The 24,619-nt window shown below is 36.1% G+C and overlaps 1 protein-coding gene across 1 annotated transcript in view; it reads right to left on the bottom strand.

The window, feature by feature from the left end:
- Positions 1–2,458: 2,458 nt before the first annotated feature.
- The window catches only part of LOC144371209 (uncharacterized), a 70,682-nt gene continuing 48,521 nt past the window's right edge, over positions 2,459–24,619 (bottom strand). Inside the window, exon 3 of the mRNA XM_078033636.1 lies at positions 2,459–3,667. Coding sequence (XP_077889762.1) covers positions 2,459–3,667 — 1,209 coding nt within the window. The remainder of the gene's footprint in view (positions 3,668–24,619) is intronic.

Below are 24,619 nucleotides of genomic sequence, written 5' to 3'. Positions count from 1 at the left end.
AAGAACAGGTCAGATCCTAGAGGAGAGAGTGATAGCCTTGAGATGACTAAATAAATTATGGTTCCAATGAGTGAGCCACCCAATCAGATGCATTGAGAAATCATCATTCTTTATCTGTTTCATCAAGGATTGCAGACATCATTCAATCAAGAAAAGGGAAGATCTTTAGTATTTTATTTAGAACTCTAGTATGAATCTTCCCTCCTGGACTTATAGTTTAAACTCTCATATGTAAAATGAAGCCAGTTTTCTGCATAAAATAATGTGGAGATAAGCATGAAACCTAGATATTTATGCTTCAGAATAAAGAATGGTGTGAATATTATTCTCCTAGAACTTATCATTATATTTCAATATTTATTTTCCCAAATAAAGTTAAATGAAATGTTGGTACGTTGTGTTTTGTTGTCCAAAAAGACTCACACATGAAGAGAATATTGTGTTTTTACTTTTTGAACAGGACTTGTAGATGAGAGTCTAGAGGTTAATTTCAATCAAAATTGTGTTTTTCTCTGTGGTGTCATAGGCTTTTGGAGCTATAAGATCTGAGAAGAGACAGTATTAGTTTATAGTATCTTATAATTACTGGGTTGCAGAGGGTTCTGGGAGACCATGACACATGCTATCTATCGTATAATAAAATAAGTATAACAAACATTATATTGTAAATAATTAAGTAGAACCAAAGGGTCTACAAAATCAAAATATATAATGAAATAAAAAATGTGGGGACATAAATGCACCTATAGGATGTATTTTTCTTTTTACACTCATGATTTTACATGTTTCTAGTTACACTTTTCTACTGGGTATCCAAAACTAAAGAAGTGGTCCCGAATTGTGATGTTTTTCCTACACTAGAGGTGAGTATAGTCACCTCAGTAATGAACATCATAGAATTCATGAGGAACTGCATGGTTTTTTCAGTCCAAGAGTCAGGATGGGCCTATGGATCATGTGGATTCCCTAGGAAACATTAAGACTATTTCCCCCTTCAGGAACCCTGCTTAATTGCCTGAATATGCACGTTGGCTCCTAGTCTCTTGGGTCTTTCTCCTCTCCCTGATTGGGAGCTTGTATAACTCTCCGGAGTTGTAGATCCCTTAGGGTGTACGGCTACTCTATAAGGTAAAATGTTAAACTCATAATTCAAACTACAGATATCTGGGCATTATTTTAGTATTCCTAGGTCATTCCTATAACTGTCTTAATTTTCCCATAATTAAGAACAAGAGAGTATATAATTTACATGAATAATATTCTCCAAGTAATACTTGATTAAACATATGAAATAATTAATGGAGACGTTATAGCATTATTTACCCAATAGAATGTTTTACTATTACATCGATCCATTGGCAAAGTGAATAGGGGGAGATGTGTGACCTAATAACATCATTAAATTCATGACAAGGTTTACATTAAGAAATTCACACTTTATTTAGTAACAAATTCCATCTGTAATAAAATATAAGTAAAAATGCTCTGTAAAACTGGCATTATGGACCATGCCATTACCCTAGGGATGTGAGAGGCTTTGCAAGTTCAAAGCCAGGCTCCATATCTTAGTGAGGCCCTATAAAACTTAGCAAATCCTATCTCTAAATAAAAATGAAAAAAAAAAAATCTGAGGATGTGGTTTTCTGTTTAAGTGCCCCTAAGTTTAAGAGGCTCTTAAAAATTTAAATTTTAAATTTCATATAAATCTTAAGAGACTTCTGAAATAATAAACTCTTAGTATTATTATTTTCCAGTTGTGAAAAATGAGACTCTTTAGTAATTGTTGATTTATACTAAAATTTTATCCTTTTAGCGATGCACAATTCTATACTTGTATTTCCTTATTTCTACAATATCTTCTAAAGATGTTAAGAAAAATTTCAGCAAATGTGAAAAGCAATTATTCATTTTCTACATTTAAATGATTTTTTTTCCACCTAGGTCCCAAATACTTCAAGGGATGGGCTATAGATAAGAAACTTACTACCATCTTTATATTTGTCAAGGTGTTTTTGTAAATATTTTGCTGTTATCTAAGGTACACACTTTGGAAAAATGCTACTCCACATTTGCTACAGATATGAGGTCAGAAATAAAAAATGTCTGAAATTTGAATAGAGTCTTGGACACATTGTTTGGGTTTCTATATGCTATAAATCCTGCAGTGTTTTAAAAATGTTTGATCAATGGCCAAAAGCTTTGCAAAAATTTTTGTGCATGTTCTCTCACTCACATGAATTCTGAGGTGCTGAGTAGGGTGTGAACAACTATTGGAGACTCTGTCACCTATTTTACGTTTATATAATTTCTGTGGTATCATATCGCTGGTGTGAAATAGTGTTGAACTACTGTGAAATAAGGGTTGATTCATCCTTAAAGACACTGATGCAATGTTTTCATTGTAAAACTTCTCTCCAGTATAAAATCTATAATGTTTAGTAAGATGTGATCTTCAATATTAAAAGCTTTGCCATTCTTCACATTTATAGGACTTCTCTCTAGTATGGGTTCTCTGGTGTCGAGTAAGTGATGATTGTTGACTAAAATCTTTGCCACATTCTCCACATTTGTAGGGCTTCTCTCCAGTGTGGATTCTCAGGTGCTGAGTAAGTACTATTTTTTGAATAAAACTTTTGCCACATTCTTTACATTTGTAGGGCTTCTCTCCAGTGTGGATTCTCTGGTGCTGAGTAAGTGATGATTTTTGAATGAAACTCTTGCCACACACTGTACACTTGTAGGGCTTCTCTCCAGTATGAATCCTGTTGTGGTAATAGAGATGTGAGTTTGTATAAAAACTTTTGCCACACACTTTACATTTGCAGGGCTTCTCTCCAGTATGAATATTGTTATGCCAGTTTCGCTGTGAGATGCTATTAAAAGCTTTGCCACATTCTTCACAGCTGTAGGGCTTCTTTCCAGTGTGAATTCGCTGATGCTGTGTGAGTGATGATATGTGATTAAAACACTTGCCACACAGTTTACATTTGTAGGGCTTCTCTCCAGTATGAATCCTGTTGTGGCAATAGAGATGTGAGATGCTATTAAAAGCTTTGCCACACTCTTTACACTTGTAGGGCTTCTCTCCACTGTGGATTCGCTGGTGACAAGTAAGTGATGATTTTTGACTGAAACTTTTGCCACACAATTTACATTTGTAGGGCTTCTCTCCTGTATGAATCCTGTTGTGGCAATCAAGTTGCGAGTTTCTATTAAAACTTTTGCCACACACTTTACATTTGTAGGGATTTTCTCCAGTATGAATCCTGCTGTGACAATCAAGATGTGAATTTCTATTAAACCTTTTGCCACATACATTACATTTGAAGAGCTTCTCTCCAGTATGAATTCTCTGGTAATTTTTAAGGCTTGTTTTTTGACTGAAACCTTTGCAAAATTGTTTGCATATGTAGGGCATCACTCCAGGGTTTTTCCACTGGTGACAAATAAGATTTGAGCTTTTATTAGAAGTTTTGTCACAATGCTTGCATTTGCATGGCATATCTTCTGTATGAACACTGTGATGTTGAGTAAAGTTCTTGAGTGCATTGCATTCTTCACATTGGTAGGTCTTCTCTGCAGAATAAATTTTTTGGTGTTGAGTAAGGGTTGACAAACTTTTTAAGGCTTTCCCACACTTTTTACATTTACAGGTCTCTCCTTCCGTCTAAAACCTCTGATGCTTAACAAATTGTAACTTTTCACTAAAAGTTTTTCCACATTTTTTAAATGTGTAGAATTTATCACTGTCATAGTATCTGCTGTGTTTAAAAAATATATCAAAGCATTTGCCTGCTCAATATCTTCTATACTTATTGGTCTCTCTTTCTCTATAAATTCTCTTGTATTAAGCAAGCTCTGCACTGTGGTTAAGAGCCCATCACATATCTTACACTTGTAGGTTTTGTCTTGGCCATGAATATTTTAATGAATACTAGTTTTTGATCACTGACGCAAGACTTTCCTACATTTTTCATCTTGGTAAATTTCCTTTAGAAAAAAACTAGGATTACTCCATAGTAATAATTTTTATCACCAATGTAAATATACTGGTCATTACTCATGGTAGAGACATGGCTTAATGTGTTACTTATAGCATTATTTGTATAGTACACTTTTCAGAAATCTGTATCAAAATTTTTCATTGAAAAATAGTGGGGAAGTATAAATTTTTCTACAATTTTTTCATATTTTGTCCATTTGGGCACAAAGAGAAATTCATCTTTTGTTTCTGAAAAATAGACATTTTATAAAGAAACTACCAAAAGATTCACTTTTAGAAATATCTTTTCTGTGCAAATGTTTGACCGGAATTTTTACTCAGTGCTACTTTTATAATTGGCTAAGTTAAAAACTGATGCATGGACTAGATTTCAAATTTTCCACATTGACTTTCAGTTTAAAAATGGGTATGGATTTATTCTTAAAGACATATAGAACTCCTCAAAATAATTGGAATACATTGAATTTCTGTTTTAGATATTAATTTTCTCTGGGGTCTTTTGACCATAAAATTTTTATCATAAATAGGGACTACTGATTGATTTTGTCTATTATAGTACAATTTTTGAACTTTACTCTCACCTATATTTTCCCATTGTTTTCTTGGCTGTAAATAGTCAAAGTCACACTTTCCATATCTTCCCTCTCTCTCTCTTATTCCCTGCTCTGGTAAAATTTGCCAAGGATGATGAGAAGTCATGGCTGTAATAAATAAAAATAACAAACATGTTTACTTACTGTACTGCGCTGAGTATATTTTGCAGACCTAAGAAATTACAGCAAAAAATAAAATCAGCAGGGGAGTGGATTATTAAATCCAAGTCCATCATTACTGTAGAAATATATAAATCAAATACAAATACACACAGAAAATTACTTTGAAAATTTTCCTAATCATCTGTGTGTTCACAGTATCCAAGATGAGTACATTACTATAAAGAGTAATATAGTAGATAAAAATACATTGTGTTACACAAAGAGTTCACTCCTTCAGAATATATTTTCAAAATCTGCCAACTTTCTTCTGTTTAATTAAAATATAAAAATATGAAACGTGAATGTGTGGGGACTGTTCAAAAAGGGGTTTCGGCTTACCAACAGAAAAAAATATGGCTAAATCAACTGTAAGCAAAGTGATGAATTACTCAAAAGGAATAGTTAATTATCATTTAAAAGAAGTTTACTCAAGTAAACCAACACACACAACAAAAGAATAAAAATTAGTCAAGAATTGTTAATAGTAATAAGCAGAAAATATATGTTTAAAGACTTTTTTTAAAAAACGTCTGAAAGAGTCAGGAGTGGTTGTACATAGCTACATAGGAGGTTGAGCTAGAGCATCAAAATATGAAGGCCAAAGTAAAAAATGCAAAGTGCTAAATCGCCCTTATGTTCTCTTTCCAGTACTAAAAAACACATCTCAGAAAATAGAAAAAATGAAACATCCAAGCAGCTCAGTTTTCTCCAAGTTGTAAAGACTCAAAGTAGATTGTAATAGAAGTTTAAAAACTCAGGATACTGAGAGCATCCAAGAGAAAAAAGATGGGTCACCTAGAAATGTGTAACTATGTAATTGTGAAATCCTTAGTCGAATCTTCATAACACAGGAAGGAATTCGAGTCTATCTATATTCAAGGGATGAAAGAATAAAATTATCAACCAAGACATTATATTCACAGCTACTACCTTTCAAAAGAGAAAGAAAATGAAGACTTTAAACATATAAAAATACACACACTATTCATCAACACTGGATCTGTTCTCCAGAAAGTTCTAAAGGTAATCTTTCATAATAAAATGTAAGTGCACAGCATCATAAGTCATATGAAATTTTAAACATGTCTTGGCAAAAATGATTCTATTTTATTATAATTATGGGTCATAAAACATGTAATTTTGCAATAGAATTTAAAAGAAAAGAGCATAACAACAATACTGTTAATAGGCATATATACCTGTAACAATAATATAATTTTAAAAGGACACATAAATATATTCAGTTTTTTAATAAAGTGCAGTCAAGTTGATACTCATACAAAGTATGAGTAGGATATTCTTCATTTTTAGAGTTTTTTGTTGGCAAATGCAAGATTACAATATTCTGATCAAAACAAATCTTGGATATCTGAATTAACCCTAAATATTGCAACTGTAGGTAGTCTACAGGATACTCTAAATCTAAGAACACACACATGCTGAAAGCAAAAGGATACAATAATGACACATACAAAAGTGATCGAACAAAACCTGGTCTGTCTAAATAATAGTTCACAAAACATAGTTTAAAACAATTATAGGTTATAGAAAGCGTTGTAAGTTAAAAAAAATTGAAAAGAGGCAAAAGAGAGAAAAGTACCCTTTCCCTTAGGTTCTGAATTAAGAGTAAATACATTCGCTACGTACTTTATACTTCCAAAACACACAAAGAAAACACTGAGAGGGTTGAATGAAAACAAAGAATCACTGTCATACTAAGAGATATAAATCCCCACTTACTAAAAAAGGGAAATACAGTGAAGCAAAATGGTAATTGCAAAGCATAAGAATTTGAAAATATTTTGAAACTACTATAGACTTATAGAATCCCTGTTTTTAATCACAAGTGGGATATTATGCTGGTTAGATCAATTTTATATATTAAAACAAAGGTTAATAAATATTTAAGTGATAGTTATTTTGTAACCAACATCTAATAAATATTTGAAAACAAAAGTGGTAGGGATTTTCAAAAATCCCTAAATATTTGTCAGTTGATTGAACACTCCTGGGCATGCTGTTGTTCAATATTGAAAGATTAAATTTAAAGATGTTTATACTACTTAAAGTTAACTAGTGGCTCCATGTAGTATTCATCAACCTCCTATGGCTATAAAATTTTTTTGCAGAGAAATCTATTTTTTAAATTGTATGAATATCCCCCCAAATACAAATAAGACTATTTCCCTGCTAAAAATAATATACATAAAGTTACAGCATTCAATTGTAAATACAAACATGGAATCAGGTAGACGGAGTTCTTAGTGAGTGTGGCAATAAGACCTAAAATCAATAGCAAATTAAAAACATTGCACACCAGTGTTGTTACATTGTTATTCAACAGAGCCATCATGGGGAACACAAACAAAATATCCATTGAAAAGAATGATGAGCCATATTGGAATATAGAAACTATAGAACTTTGAAGTCAAAGAATTTATTCTAATTATATATTTTACAAAATATGTGTACATTAGATTAACTGAAATGTCACAGAAAGAATAATGCAGAATTCTACGAACATAACATCTCTAAACTAAAAGAAAAAGCTTTCTGAAAAAAAGAGAATAGTTTTGTGATGAGGAGACAGAAATGGGCCATTGCTTCCTAGGTTTTATTTTTGAGATGTAAACTTTGTATAGATATATTGCATAACAATTTGAATTACTGTTACTGAACTGTATATTTAAAATTTTGGAGACAGTAAGTTTTATTTTGTTGTTTTGATTACAAAGAAAATTAAAAGAAAGAGAATTGCAACATTTCTCAAAGCTAGATTTAAAATAATGTGGTCTTTATCTTTGAAATAAGAACAAGCTCATCAATATACAAATGATGAGCATGCATGTAATCTCAGCTACTAGGAAGTCTGAGGCAGGTGAATTGCAAATTCCATACATTCTCAATAACTTAGTGATAACCTCTCTCCAAATATGAGTGGAAAGGAGCTTCGGGTGTAGTTCAGGATGAGAGTATCATATCCATCACTCCCCAATACAATTAAACATAGAAAACTTTAATTTCTACGTACATGGGCGAATGAAAAGCCAATCAAGATAAAATAAAAAAGTCATGGACAAAAGAGGCTTAATATTTATACAAGCAAAAGCACATATAATTTTTTGGCAATACAAACAAGAATCATAAATATCTTAGTTTGTGAAGCAATTAACTGATATGAGGAAACCCAGTGTATAACATGGAACCTACTGTACACAATTTAAAAAAGAGGAAAAAACAACTAAATTGTAAATATCCACAGAAGTTTTATTTTACAAATCCTCTAACTCAAATAAAACTTACACCATCTCTCAAAACAACAGTCTTTTTCCAACTTGACATTCATTCCATGGCAGATAATTTCACAGAAAATGCATTACACATATCAGAAAGAACACTGATCAGAAAATTTTAGTGAAAAATATGTACAAATAAGACTAGAGACACTGACTTATGATAGTAATGTATTACAATGGGTGGAAGTACAGGTCTTCAGAAATGTGCAAATAATGGAAAAAGAGCTAGAGTTGTAGAGTAGTGTTAGAGAGCTTGTCTAGCATGTGTGAGGCCCTGGGTTATATTCTCAGTACCATATATGGATACATAGGAAATTCATTAACAACTAAAAATATTTTTTAAATTATGGAAGACCTGTCAGATAATATTGACACTCACAAGGCAAGGGGAGTGTTTTGTTGTTAATTTGAATGTATGGAAACATTTCTGGAGGAAAAGCAGGATATACTATATAATTTTAAAGCACAAAACACAGGACAGGCTTTTTTATGATAAAAAGAGAAAAAAATTCAAAGATTCTAAAAAAAGTTTTCTGTTGGATAATATCTCAATGAACCTTTTTGAATTTAGACTTCCTCCTCTACCTAAACTCTGTCCTCTACTATATGTGGGCCACAGGATTTGACATCACTGCATTCCTCTAAGTCAACCATATGTCAAGTGAAAGATATATATCATGCCACCAAAGGAAAACATTAAAGATGAAAGGAAACATCATTAACAGTTTCTTTTTGGCACCAAGAACTACTCCATCTTTTTATTGAAAGCATAAATCTGCAACACATTCTTGTGGAGAAGTTCCCAAAAGATATACTTAAAGGGAAGAAAGCTAAATAATAATAATTAAGAATTTTGAAGGAAAGTTATGCTCACCCACAAAGACTAGGTTGTTGTAGTTCTCCAACATCATTTCTCTATATAAATTCTGCTGAGCAGGATCCAGGCATTCCCATTCCTCCTTCGAGAAATCAATAGCCACATCCCCAAATGTCAATGGCTCCTGAAATAAAAATTGTTAGATCAATAGAACATTGACCAAACCATTATTCAGTTTTTAACTTAAATTAAGAGTTAGTTAACTGACTGTCATGTAGAAGATTGAATTTAATTATGTAATAAGATACTTTCCAATATCTAATTCAGAGGAAAATACATAAGTCTAAAAACAGTATATATATTCCATATCAGAGTGAAGTGAAGGATATATACCATAACCCAAGCACTGAATAAAAGATCAGCTCCTAAGTTTTCTGCCATCAGTGTATGTGAAATTTGGTGGACATTCCAGATGCAAATCAGACTTGTCAAAGATATTCTCGTAAGGTCATTGTGCACAAGGGAGACAAAAAGACTGGTAAGAAAGCTTTTGAAAACAGTCTGGTTCCTATTCTCTCTGCTTTCTATTCGTGAGATAGATTTAGCTCCCCAATACAATTAGTTTCAAGTATCATCCATGACACATTCCCAATGTGTAAAATATTCATAAAATATTAATGTTTGGAGACATGTAAAGTGACACTTCCACCTCGTGAAAAGACAAACTTGAAATATTTCAAGTTCTATAAGCAGTTCAACGAGTGAATCAATTTGGTACAATAGAATAAACAATGGGTTACGAAAGACTTCAAGGAGGAGATTAGAAAATTCAATGAGGTAAACAAGAAAATAGACACAACATATCATAATCTCTTATACACTATGAAGCAGTACTAGGAAGAAACTTCATTGCATGGAGTTCATTCCTTAAAAGAAGAAAAAGTCAATCATTAATCTCATACTTAATCTCAAAGCCCTAGAAGAACAAATCAACAGATAAAGCAGTAGAAGGCAAGAAATAATTAAAATTAGAACTGAAGTTGAATTATAAGAAACAATTAAACCTTGACAAAAAGTTGGTTCTCTTACAGAACCCTAGCTATGCTAATGAAAAAAAGGAGAGAGAAAATTCAAATTACCAGCATACATGATGAAAATGGCAATATCCCAACAGACACTACAGAAATAGAGAGGATATTTTGAAATTATCTTGAAAATGTATGCCCTAATAAAATAGAAGACATTGAAGGCATCAACAAGTTTCTTAAGTTATATGATATGCCCAGATTGAATCAGGAGGACATACACAATTTAAACAAACCAATATTAAATGATGAAATACAAGATTCCATCAGAAGCTTACCAACCAAAAAAAGCCCAGGCCCAGATTGATACACTGCCAAGTTAAACAAGACCTTTAAAAAAGAAATTCAAAAATACCAATATTCTTCAATTTATTTCAGAAAATACATAACGAAGCAGCACTTCCAAACTCATTCTATGAGGCCAATTTTACCCTGATTCCAAAACCAGGCAGAGACAAATGAAAAAAAAAGATAACTTCAGGCCAATATCTCTAATGAACATAGATGCAAAAAATCTGAATAAAATTCTGGAAAATTAAATACAAAAGCATATTAAAAAGGTCATGCACTAAGATCAAGTGGGGTTTGTCCAGGGATACAGGGATGGTTCAACATATAGAAATCAATAAAGTTAATTCATCACATCAATAGACTCAAAAATAAGAATTATATGATCATCTCAAGAGAATAGAAAAACCATTTGACAAATACAGCACCCTTTCATGTTCAAAAAATTAGAAAAACTTGAGATAACAGGAACATACCTCAACATCATACTGGCTCTCTACATTAAGGCTAAAGGCAACATCATTCTAAAGGGAGGAAACACTAGAGGCATTTTCTCTAAAAACTGGAACAAGACAGGGGTGCTCTCTCTAACCATTTCTATTCAACATATTTCTTGAAACACTGGCCAGACCAATTAGACAGATGAAAGAAATTTTTAAAAATTTAACTACAAGAAAAGAACTTAAATTAGCATTATTTGTGGAGAATACGATTCTATACCTAGAAGACCCCAAAAGCACCACCAGAGAACTTCTAGAACTAAAAAATAAATTCAGCAAAGCAGCAGGATATAAAATTAACACACATTAAAAAAAGGCATTTCTGTATATCAGTGACAAAGCCTCAAGAAGAAAATAAGAAAAACTACCACATTTACAGTAACTTCAAAAAAAGAAAATATAAGATACTTGGGAATCAACTTAACAAAAGAGGTGAAAGATCTATACAATGAAACCTACAGAACCCTAAAAAAAGAAATCAAAGAAGACCTTAGAGAATGGAAAGATCTACCTTAGTCTTCCCCTAGGCAGAATTAATATTATCAAAGCGACCATACAACCAAAAGCACTACACTGATTTAATGCAATTCTGATCAAAATCCCAAGAATATTTCTCATAGAAATAGAAAAAGCAATCATGAAATTCATCTGGAAAAATAAGAATCGGAGAATAGCTAAAGCAATTATAAGCAGGAAGAGTAAAGCAGGTGGTATCACTATACCAGACCTTAAACTATACTACAGAGCAATAGTAACAAAAACAGCATGGTATTTGCACTAAAATAGTCCGGTAGACCTATGGTACATAATAGAGGACACACAGAGTAACTCACAAAATTACAATTATCTTACATTAGACAAAGGTGCCAAGAACATGGATTGGAGAAAAGATAGCCTCTTCAACAAACGGTGCTGGGAAAACTGGAAATCCATTTTCAAAGAAATGAAATTAAAACCCTATCTCTCACCATGCACAAAACTCAACTCAAATTTGATCAAGAACCTAAAATTTAAACCAGAGACTCTGCATCTAATAGAAGAAAAAGTAGCCCATTATCTTCATCACATGGGGCTAGGTTGCCCCAACTTCCTTAATAAGATGCCTATAGCACAAGAATTAAAACCAAGAATCAACAAATGAGGTGGATTCAAACTAAAAAGTTTCTTCTCAGAAAAAAATCTGAGGTGAACAGACAGCCTACATCCTGGGAGTAGATTTTTACCCCTCACACATCAGATAGAGAACTAATATCTAGTATGTAAACAACTCAAAAGGCTAAGCACCAAAAAACCCAAAAATCCAACCAAAAAATTTGCCAAGGACTTGAACAGACACTTTTCAGAAAAGGATGTAGAATTAATCAACGAATATTTTTTCAAAAGTTCATCATCTCTTGAAATAAGAGAAATGCAAATCACAACCACTCTAAAATATCATCTCACTCCAGTCAGAATGGCAGCTATCATAAAGACAAACAACAAGTTTTGGCAAGGATGTGGGGGAAAAGGCACACTCATACACTGCTGGTGGGACTGCAAATTGGTGCAAACAACATGGAAAACTGTATAGAGATTCCTTGAAAATCTGGGAATGAAAAAAACATTTGTCCCAGCTATTTCTCTTCTTGGACTATTCTCAGAGTACGTGAAAAGAGAATACTACAGGGTTACAGCCATGTCAATGTTTATGGCAGCACAATGCAGAATAGCAAACTGTGGAGCAAACCCAGATGCCCTTCAGTGGATGAATGGATAAAAATATGGGGCATATATACACAATGAAATTTTACTAAGTAATAATAAAATCATGGCAATTGCATGTAAATGGATGGTATTGGAGAAGTGAAGTTGTGCAATCCCAAAAAATAAATGTTGAATGGTTTCTCTGATATAAGGAGGCTTACTATAGTGGGGTAAGGAGGGGAAGAATGGGAGGAATAGATGAATTCTACATAGGGCAGAGGGGTCGGAGGGGAGGGGATGAGGCAGGGGATTAGCAGCGATTGTGGAATGTGATGACACCATTATCCAAAGTACATATATGAAGACAAATTCGTGCCAACATAACATATATACAACCAGAAATATGAAAAAATGAGATATATATGTGTATTAAGAGTTGTATTGCAGAAAGAAATAAGTACATACATAATGGCACAAATTATCATGAATATACTTTCTATACAGAGATATGAAAAATTATGCTCTATGTGTGTAATAAGAATTGTAATGAATTCCACTGTTGTCATGTATTTAAAAAATATATAAAATTTTTAAAAAGAAAGGTACTGAAACCCATTCTGGACACTATAAGCCTACATGGCTATATATCTAAAAAAACAGATCTGGAAGGGAAGATGCATAAACAACATGAGAAACCAAGAAAGAATGTGCCCAAAACAAAGATGCTACATTATTAGAATCCATGGTCAGAATAGCAGGATAAACAGAAGAAGGTACATAATTTTTTTGTGAATTAAAGGATGATATGAGAGCAAATACAGGCAGCAAAAGAGTATTTTGATAAAGAGCTACATAATAAAATACAGAAAGCAAAAGATTTCTTCAATAAGATAATAGAGATTTTGAAAAACAAAACAAAAACAGAGATCCTTGAAATGAAGGAAACAGCAAACCAAATTAAGAACTCAATAGGAAGCATCTCCAACAGAATACATCACTTGGAAGACAGAACCTCTGACATTGAAGGCAAAATATATAATCTTGAAAAAATAAAGTTGACCCCAGTGAAGATGGTAAGAAACCATGAGCACAAGATTCAAGAATTGTGAGATAATATGAAAAGACCAAATTTAACAAATATTGGGATAGATGAAGGCAGAGAGGTCTAAACTACAGTAATGGACAATCTACTCAATGAAATAATACCAGAAAAATTTCCAAACATGTACAGTGAATTGGGAAAGTAAATACAAGTATCATATAGGACACCAAATGAACAAGATCACTACAGGTCTAAACCAACGCAAATCATAATTAAAACAGAATACAGGAGAAGCAGAGCACTCAAAAAGCAACAGAAAAAAGAATCAAATTACATATAGGGAAAACCAATCAGGATCTCTGGTTTCTAAGTCTCTGAATTCTACAAGATCCTGCAACAATATAAACCAAGCTCTGAAAGAAATGGATGCCAACCAAAAATCATACCCTGCAAAATTAAATTTTGATTAGCAATTAGATTTTGATTCAGATGTTATTTTATGACAAAATAAAAACCTTCCGTCATACACAAAATTAAAAGAATTTACAATGAGAAACCTGCACTACAGAACATCCTTGGCAATATATTTCATGAGGAGGAAATAAACAACAATAAAAAATCAGAAAAGGGTAGTATCACTCTAAAGGAAAAATCTATCAAAGAGAAATTGACTTAGTTAAATACCAAAAAATAAACAAAAATAACTGGGAATACAAATCTTGTCTCAATAATAACCCTGAAAGTTTAGTTCCAACTCAGCAATCAAAAGACAGGCAGATTGTATAAAAAAAGACCAACAATATGCTGCCTCTAAGAGACTCATCTCATAGGAAAAGACACCTACAGACTGAAGGTGACAGGTAGGAAAAAAAATATATCATTCAGGCTGGGGCTGGGACTGGGGCTCAGTGTTAGAGCACTCGCCTAGCACATGTGAGGCCCTGTATTTGATCCTCAGCACCACATTAAACTAAATAATAAAGGTATCTTGTTCATATACAAAAAAATAAATATTAAAACACATACCACTCACATGGACTGTGGAGGCAAGCAGGGGTTTCCATTCTTATATCAAATAATGTGGACTTCAAATGAAAGTTAATCAAAAGGGGTAAAGAAGGACACTACATACTGCTTCAAGGAACCATATACCAACAAGACAGAACAATTATAAATATACACACCCCAAAACAATGGAGCATCTATGTTCAAACAGACTCTTCTCAAGTTTAAAGACCAAGTAGACCACAAGACAATACTTCTAAGTGACTTTAACACACCTCTTTTAACACTGGATTGATCTTCCAAACAATATCTAGACAGAAACTATAGAACTCAATAATACAATCAACAACTTAGATTTAACTGACATACATAGAATATATCATCCTTAAAAGTGCAAAGACACTTTCTTCTCAGCAGCAAATGGATCCTTCTCTAAAATAGACCATATGTCATGCCAAAAAGGAACTCTAAGCAATACAGAAAAGTAAGGATACTACCCTGCATTCTATCAGATCATAATGGAACAAAATTAGAAATCAATGATAAAAATAGAAGCTACTCCTATACCTGGAGACTAAATAATATGCTAGTGAATAAACAATGGGTTGCAGAAAACATCAAAAAGGAGATTTAAAAATTTTTAGAGGTAAATGAGGACACGGATACAACATATCAAAATCTCTGGGACACTATGAAAGCATTATTAACAGGAAAGTTCATTGCATAAAGTTCATTCCTTATAAAAAGAAAAAGTCAAATAAATGACCTAAATTTACATCTCAAAGCCCTAGGAAAAACAATTAATCAACACCAAAAGCAGTAAAGGACAGAAATAATTAAAATCAGAGCTGAGATCAATGAAATTGGAACAAAAGAAGCAAATAAAAATTGACAAAGTGACTGGTAATGATACAACCATTTGACCCAGCTATCCCACTCCCCAGTCTATACCTAAAGGACTTAAAAACAGCATACTACAGGGACACAGTCGCAATGTTTATAGAAGCACAATTCACAGAGTTAAATGGTGGAGCCAACATAGATGTCCTTCAGTGGATGAATGGATAAAGAAAACATGGCATTTGTACACAATGGAATATTACTCAGCAATTAAAGAAAATAAAATCATGGCATTTGCAGGTAAATGGATGGCATTGAGGAAGATAATGCTAAGTTAGCCAAACCCAAAATAACAAATGCTGAATGTTTTCTCTGATATAAGGAGGCTGACTCATAGTGGGGTAGGGAGGGGGAGCATGGGAGGAATAGATGAATTCTATTTTGGGCAGTGTGGTGGAAGAAATAGGGAGGAGAAAGGGATTAACAAGGATGGTGGAATATAATAGACATCATTATCCAAAGTACACATATGAACACATGAATTGATTTCAACCTACTTTATATACAGAGATATGAAAAATTGTGCTGTATATGTGTAATAAGAATTGTAATATATTGTGCTGCCATATATTTTTTATTTTTTTTAATTTTCAAAATGAAAAGTTGGGTCTTTGAAAAACAAATATATTTGATTAAACCTTATCCATGCTACTGTAGAGAAAAAAAGAAATACTCCAATTACTAAAATCCATGATGAAAAAGGAAATATCACCATGCACATTAGAGATTATTTTGAAAATTTGTACTGCAATAAAACAGAAAATATTGAAGTCATCAACAAATGTCTAGAATCATGTGACTTACCCAAACTGAGTAAGTTAAACAGATCATTTTCAAGCAATGAAATAGAAGACACCTTCAAAGCCTACCAACCAAAAATAAAGCCCAGTACTCAATGGATACAAGACCTTCAAAGAAGGACTAACACCAAAATTCCTCAAATTATTTCATGAAATATAAAAAGAGGGAGCACTTCCAAACTCACTCTATAAGGCCAATATCTTCTTCATTCTAAAATCAGACAAACACAGAAAAGAAAGTATACTTCAAACTAATACCTCTAAAAAGCAGAAGCAAAAATTCTGAATAAAATTCTGGCAAATCAAATACAAAAACATATCAAAAAGATGGTTCATCATGATGAAGTGGGATTCATCCCAGGGATGCAAGTTTGCTTCAACATACAGATATCAATAAATGTAATTCATCACATCAGTAGATTGAAAGATAAGAACCTTATTATCATCTCAACAAATGCAGAAAAAGAATTTGACAAAATACAGAACCTTTTCATGGTCAAAACACTAGAAAAACAAGAGATAACAGGAACTACCCTCAACATTTTAAAGGCTCTCTATGCCAAGTCTCAGGCCAACATCATTCTAAATGGAGAAAAACTGAAGGCATTCCCTCTATACTTGGAAACAAGACAGGGATGCCCTCTCTCACACTTCTATTCAATATAGTTCTTAAAACACTGGCCAGAGAAATTAGACAGATGAAAGAAATTAAATGAATAAGTATAGGAAAATAAGAACTTAAACTAGCACTATTTAATGATGATATGATTCTGTACCTAGAAGATTCAAAAAACTTCACTAGAAAATTTCTAGAACTAGAATTCAGCAAAGTAGCAGGATATAAAATCAACACCCATAAATCAAAGGCATTTCTGTATATCAGTGAAAAATTCTTTGAGAAAGAAATGAGGAAAACTACCCCATTCACAATATCCTCAATAAAAAAAATATTCTTGGGAATGAACAAGAGGTGAAGGATCTATATAATGAAAACTATGAAACACTAAAGAGAAATCAAAGACCTTAGAAGATGGAAATATTTAACTTGATCTTAAATAGGCAGAATTAATATTATCAAAATGACTCTACTACCAAAAGCACTCTACAGATTTAATGCAATTCTGATCAAAATCCCAATGGCATTCCTCATAGAAACAGAAAAAGCAATCATGAAGTAGATCTGGAAAAATAAGAGACCCAGAATAGATAAAATAATTCTTAGCTTGAAAAGTGAGGCAATTGGTATTTCTATAACAGACCTTAAACTATACTTCAGAGACATAAAACAAAAACAACATGGTACTGGCATCAAAACAGGCTGGTAGACCAATAGTCCAGAATGGAGGAAACATAGACCAACCCACAAAACTACAATTATCTTATATTAGACAAAGGTGCTGAAAATATGCACTGTAAAAAAGATAGCATCCTCAACAAATGGTGATAGGAAAAATGGAAATCTATAGGCAGCAAAACAAAATTGAATCCTATTCACTCACCATGCATAAAAGTTAACTCAAAATGGATCAAGCGTCTAGGAATTAAACCAGAGACTTTCCAAATAGAAGAAAAAGTAGGCCCTAATGTCCACCATGTGGGATTAGGCCACAACTTCCTTAATAACACTCCTATAGCACAGGAATTAAAACCATGAATCAACACATGGGATCAATTTAAACTAAAGATTTTTATTTAAAAAAACAATAGAATAGAGAGCCTACTTTCTCGGAGCATATCTTTACCCCCTCACACATGAGTTAAAGCACTAATCTCTAGGGTATATAAAGAACTCAAACATCTTAACACCAAAAAAAAAACACCCACAAATAATCCAATCAATAAACCCAAACAGACACTTCTCAGAAGAGGATACACAATCAATCAACAATTATATGAAAAAATGCTCATCATCTCTAGCAGTCAGAGAAATGCAAATTAAAACCACTCTAAGATACCATCTCACTCCAGTCATTAGGGCAGCTATTATGAAGACAAACAACAATAAGTGTTGCAGAGGATGTGGGGAAAAAAATTAGTGCAGCCAGTATAGAGATTCCTTGGATATCTGGGAATGGAACCACCATTTGACTCAATTATTTCTCTTCTGGGACTATACCAAAAACAGCATAATACAGGGACAAAGCCAGGTCAATGTTTATAGCAGCACAATTCACAATAGCTAAATTGTGGAGTCAACATAGATGCCCTTCAGTGGATGACCTGATAAAAAAATGTGGCTTATATACACAATGGAATATTACTCATCATTTAAAAAGAACAAAATCATGTCACTTGCACGTAAATAGATGGAGTTGGAGAAGATAAATCTAGGTGAAGTCAGCCAGTCTCCCCCCCCCCCAATCTCCCCCTCCAGAGCCTGGTGACAGAGGATGTCCATTTGGTAACAGATAAATAATAAACTATAGAAAATAACTATTTATGGAAGTTAGCCACATTTTGTTTGCCACATTGCATACAGTTTGAGCAATACTATGAAACAACATGTCAGTTTTATATAGCTGTCACATAAATGTCACATTTCACATATAAGCATACTTAAATAGTACATCTGCAGAATTTGAAAAAAAATACAAATTCAGAGAAGCAAAAGACTTAATTACACATCCTGGGTATAGATGATAGGACTCCTCATTATAAAAAGAACGGCTTTCCTCAGGTTCATCTATAATAACACCCCATCAAAATTTCACCATGGTTTCCTTTCTATTGAAGAAGGGAGCAAAGCAAACAGTTTGAAAATTCTCCTGGAAGGTTAAATCCATATGAAATTAGCCAGGAATTCTGAACTCTAAGAGCAAAAGCAGGAGCTATCATTACCAGGCACTAATGTATGTTATAAAATTATCATATTGCAGTAATTTGAGGACCAAAAAAAATCACAATGCAGAAATTTCATAGATGACTCCATATGTATGTAAATGTCAATTTTATTATGAAGTGCAATGAAAAGTCAACCATCTCCAGCAGAGGATTTGATGTGAATGAACAAGGCAACCCAACGTGAAGGGAGGTGTGGGAACTGGAGGTACAGAGCACTGGTAGGGCTTGGGTGCAGGACGTGCGTGGTACTGGATTACACTCCAGCACCCCAAAGAAGCACATATTGAGTAGGATTATGTTTCAAAATTATACCAGAATAGGAGGCTCCTGGATTCCCTTCACACATGGATACACCAAATAAACACCTATTTCTGTTTTGAGTCCCTTTTAAATAAAGTTATAATGGACTGAGAGACCTATACATTGGACCACTCAGAAAATCTCTACCATCCAAAGGGCAGGCAAAGTTGGGGGACACGTGGGCATTAGTCCTGCCTTGAGCAATGTGCCACATAATTGGGACAGAATACCCCCATCCAGTGGCACCCAGAGTAGAGGAAAACTGATTGGCATCACAAATGGAGCACATGGGACACGAAATAACTTGTAGCTGAAAACAGAATTTGTCTGCTGCTCATAGAAGAAAAAGCTGGATATACACAAGTGTCAGGATGAGAGAAAGGGGGTGAATTTCGATGGCTGTGGAGGGTCATGAGCTTTATCCATGGGACAATGACAGAAGAGGAGTGAGATCAAGGGTCCCAGTTTATTCCTAGAAGGGATTCGCAGCATGATCTGCAAACTGTGGTTGCTAACAGTTGAGCTCCTCCCTAGCCAATCCCCAAGGGTAGAAAGGACAAATGCAGTCCACCCAGCAGCCCTGCCTTAGCCCTCTCCTCCCTACCTCAGTAATAACTCCAGGTCTAGCCAGTTCTTTCTGGAAGAAGGATCTCCAGGCACTCTGGGTCTCAACATTTTTTCCCATCTCATGGACTCCATCTTATCCCACCAAGTTTTTGGAGCAGTGGCAACTGTGCATGTGCATAACTCAGAAAGGAGGGGCTTCACATTAGTGTACAAGCACTTCCCTGGACTATGATTCCCTCTCCAAGGAGTGAAGCAAAAGCTGTCAAAAGCACAGCTCCCTGTTTTTTTCTAGAATAGGCTCACACCACCTTCTTGCAGTGAGCACAGGCAGCCTGGGTTCTAATCATTTGCATCAGGAATTCAGCCCCCAGCAAAGTAGGACAGCTTCTCTATCTGAGTGCAGCCATGGGAAAGGCTCCTATAAAACGGGCAAAGGAACCAGTCCTCCAATGACAGGGATATGGAGAAAGAGACCTGCTCACATGGGGCTAGAATATAAGCTCAGTGCAGCCATTTTCAAAATAGCATGGAGTTTTTTAAAAGGAAACAAAGTAACAACCACTCTGGATGCATTTCCAAAAGAACTTGAACCAGTGTGTTCATAAATGGCTGCATGCCCATCGCTGTTCCAGGATCCACAGGAGCCAGGATGAGGGAACTTCTGAAGTTGCTCTGGCTAAGGAGACTCCTCCCAGCTGCAGGGCCATCACCTACTCCCCTGAGAAACTACTTTCTCTCAATGCACCTGCTCATAGGTCAACAGGTGCCTGATATGCACCAGAGGCTCAGGAGACCTCAGATGTGCCACGTGTGGAAACTTCATGTCAGGCCGAGCAAAAACAGGACCAGGAAAATATCACAGAGGGCATGAGACCCCTAGGACATGCAGTCCACAGGGGGTCACTCAGCCCAAAGACATTCTGACAAGATGTCTGGCCAGGGAGAGGAGGGGAGAATACACATGCACAAACACACAAACTCACACATTTTTTCAAATGTCAAGTGGTTTTTGGTGTACTTTTCTCTCATGTAAAATGCTCATAAACAGAAAACAAAACCTTTGTGTCTTATTTTATTACAGTGGGGACAGGGGACTGGAATTTGAGGAATTCATTGATACAAGTGTACAGATTTCGTCTGGGAGACGGGGTTATGGATCTGACATTTTTCTTCTCTTAGATTTAGAACATTCAGGGGGCCCCAGGCAGGAGGGCCACACCTGTAATCCCAGCCACTCAGGAGGCTAAGGTATAAGTTCAAGACCAGACTTGGCATCTCAGCATCTGTCAAGAGATAAATGATAGAAAGTACGAGGGATATAGCTCTGTGGGAAAGTACCTCTGCATTTAATCCACTATGCTCCCCATGCCCCCTCCAAAAAATGAAAACCTCAGGAGTGAGAAAAACCTGAGACCCCTGAAGATCCCAGCCCACTTCGGAAGGAAAAGGGCCCACGAACTGGTGATTCTCACGGTCCCAACACTCTGAAATCCACCACAGAAGAAATTCAGGGAGAAGACTTGAGCTGCCAATTTGTACAGGAGATACCCATGTGTTTAACGATGAGAATAAAAAGAATTCAACATCTTTAGAAACCCAAGAAATGTAAAATAAAATCCTATCAGAGACAAAATTAAATAGTATCAATGATGATAGGAAACAAAATAATTCTAATAAACTGAAAGAGTTTAAGTGCTTCTTTACTATTTGTAGAAACTGTTTTGCTAAAAAAGACACATGATAGACCTGCGTTGCAGGGACTTGCTGAAATCAGTTCACAGGACCAGGATAATACATTAATAGTCATTGTACATTCAGCTTAAAATAGTATAAAATACCATGGGTCAGTTTTACATGGGTGCCATATGCAGGTGGTATTATGTGTAACTCTGATGCACTAATAAACAATCCAGCATGCTTTACTCTTAATGGAAGCATCCAGTCCTACAATTCATTCACAAAGTTAAATATATGTAAATCTAACCAAGAAACTTTTGAATTATAAGAGAAAAAGAGTTATTACCTAACATGTACATTGTGGAACTGTACTGTTACAATTATCATCTAGGAATCACGACGTCAATAAAGTCCACCCATGAACCCACGTGGATGTGAAAATCCTATACTTAATTGCAACGGAAAAGTCATTATCAATCAAACCCTAACAAGGTCAATCTCAGCAACTTAGCTAGACCCGCAGTCAGAATAAAAACTAAAAACTACCAGGAACATGGCTGAGTGGAAAGGCACCCTTCTGTTTACTACAAAACAAAAAAACAAACTCCACAAAACTAGCTCAGGAATAAGCAAGGTCTCTGTTCACCATAGCTCCCCTCGTGCAGGAAAAGGGTGTTTGGAGATTCGAATTTTTTTTTTTTTTTTTTTTTTTGGTACTGGGCATTGAACTCAGAGGCCCTCAACCAATGAGCCCCATTCCCAGCCCTGTTTTGAATTTTATTTAGAGGCAGGGTCTCCCTGAGTCCCTAAGTGCCTCACCTACTTGCCTAGGCTGGTCTTGACTTAGCAATCCTTCTGCATCAACCCCCTACCCCCAGCCACTGGGATGACAGGTGTGTGCCATCCCCTGGTTTGCAGTTGATTATTCTCTGGTTCCACCTGTCAATCACCACAGCCCAGGAAGACGCTGGGCAGCCAAGCTCACCTGCCACTTAAGACTGGAGCAGGGGGCTGAGGCTGTCCCAGGGGATTGGGAGGCTGGAGGGGTCTCCGCCACTGTCACGCTCTCCACTTGGCTGGCCATGGGGACTGAGGGGCGCTGTCCTCAATGGGCTCAGGCTTCTGGACGCGGAAAGGCCCCAGAGTCGGGGTCCACCAACTCAGGTTCCGCCACAGTGGGTCCCACCTGATGGCCTCCCTGCCCCGCCTCCCTGTCCAGGCACCAGGTTCCACTGCACACTCACCATTTCCTGGTGCCCAGCAGACAAGCCTGCCCTGGGGAGCTTCAGCCCCTGCTTGGCAGGGCCAACCAGGATCCCGGGCACCAGCGAAGGCTGGAGGCCAACTACACAGACCCGGGAGAAATAAATCCCATCCAGAGCGCGGAGGCCCACCCCCTGTTCGCTGGCTGCGCTCAGGATTGGACAGCTCTCAGCACGGGGGCTTCTGATTGGACAGGGCGTCAGTCAGTCTCTGCTCTACCCTGCCTGAGCCCAGCAAATCTTTTTTTTGAGTGACAGTGGCAAGAAGGAGGCCAGAAAGGCAGGGTTTGGGTGCAGCTTTTTTTTTCTTTCCTTTTGGGGTCTGGGCATTGGGTTAGGGTTAGGGTGACCAGAATTCTAAGTTTTGTTGGGTTTTGGTTTTAGGAAATTGAAGTCATTTCTTGAAACTTTCACCACCTGGGCCTCCTCCTAAAATAAGACAACCCAGAGCGTCTTCGGGGTGCTGACTTGTCCTCTGTTCATCTGTGCAAAATTCTCCAAGCAGAACTAGCCTTTCGCCCTGTAGGAACTGTCCAGTGCATCACAACCATCACGGGTGGAGGCTCACGGGTGGGGGGACATGGGGGCCTGTCAGGCCCCCTGGAGGAGGTTCCCACCGGGTTGGCAGTATGAGCGCTGATGTTCCTCCAGCTGAGTTGAATCTGTATCTGGAGCCCACATTGAGCTGGAGGCAGAGTAAGGAGATCACAACAGAAGAGACCCGGAGAGCAGACCTGGTTAAACCCCAGGTGCACTGGGCTCCCTCTTCCTCTGGCCACTGAGAGTTGAATTCAGAGGCCTCGACCTCTTAGCCCCTTCCCCAGCCCTAGCTTGAAGTTTAGAGACAGGGTCTCATTGAGTTGCTTAGCACCTTGTATTTGCTAAAGCTGGCTTTCAATTTGCCATCCTCCTGCCTCAGCCTCCCTAGACGCTGCAATGACAGGCGTGTGACACTTTTTTTTTCTTTCTTTCTTTTTGAGAGAAATACCTGCGGTGGCCACAGGATAACAGCCTTGTGCAGATCAAGGCCACCCTGGGTGCTCTCCCTTGTTCCCACCAGTCCCCTGGATCCCAGGCAATGGAATCCTGCCTCCTCCAAATACTAGAGAAACACTGCCCAGGTGTGCATCCTTATATCAGCTGAATACTCTGCACTTGACAAAAAAAAAGAAAGAAAGAAAAGAAAAAAGACAGACCCTACCTGCTTGTCTTGATGCAAACAAAGCCAATGTGTTTCCAAAGAGTGCTCTGGTCTTGTCCCCCCAATTCAGTGGTGCAAAAAGTCACAAAATACAGAAAAGACTTCTCATTAAGGGGGGCTCCAGGGTCTGTCTATTAATGAAAAACAATTTGGGTTTGATTGGGAATCCAGGAAAGCCAATTCCAGGTTTTCCTAATTTGGTAAATAACTCCATAGATTCGAATGCACCCTGCTCCTCTCTGCCTTAATTAATCATGGAGGCCTCGAGGTTACCTGCCCCCTGGGACCTAAGCTCCTGCAGATAAAAGCGGGTGGGTGTCCTTTGTTCTCCATGAAGCACCCTGAACCTCCACCTTCCCTTCAGACTCCAACACCTTTGGCAGCATCCAATGGGGGAGTGATTTAGAAAATTCTGCAATGTACCTAAAGACATTTCCTCATCCTTGGTCCCAAGGTCCTGTTTAGTATGTTTTATTTTTTAATATTTTGTTGGTTCTTCTTAGTTATACATGACCATAGAGTCCATTTTGGTAAAATTATCCATGCATAAAATATACATTATCCTTAGGACCCCATTCATGTGGGTGAGCATGATTG

This window comes from Ictidomys tridecemlineatus, chromosome 16, assembly GCF_052094955.1.
Source record: "Ictidomys tridecemlineatus isolate mIctTri1 chromosome 16, mIctTri1.hap1, whole genome shotgun sequence".
NCBI classification, from domain to species: domain Eukaryota; kingdom Metazoa; phylum Chordata; class Mammalia; order Rodentia; family Sciuridae; genus Ictidomys; species Ictidomys tridecemlineatus.
This window is presented reverse-complemented; position numbering and strand designations above follow the sequence as displayed.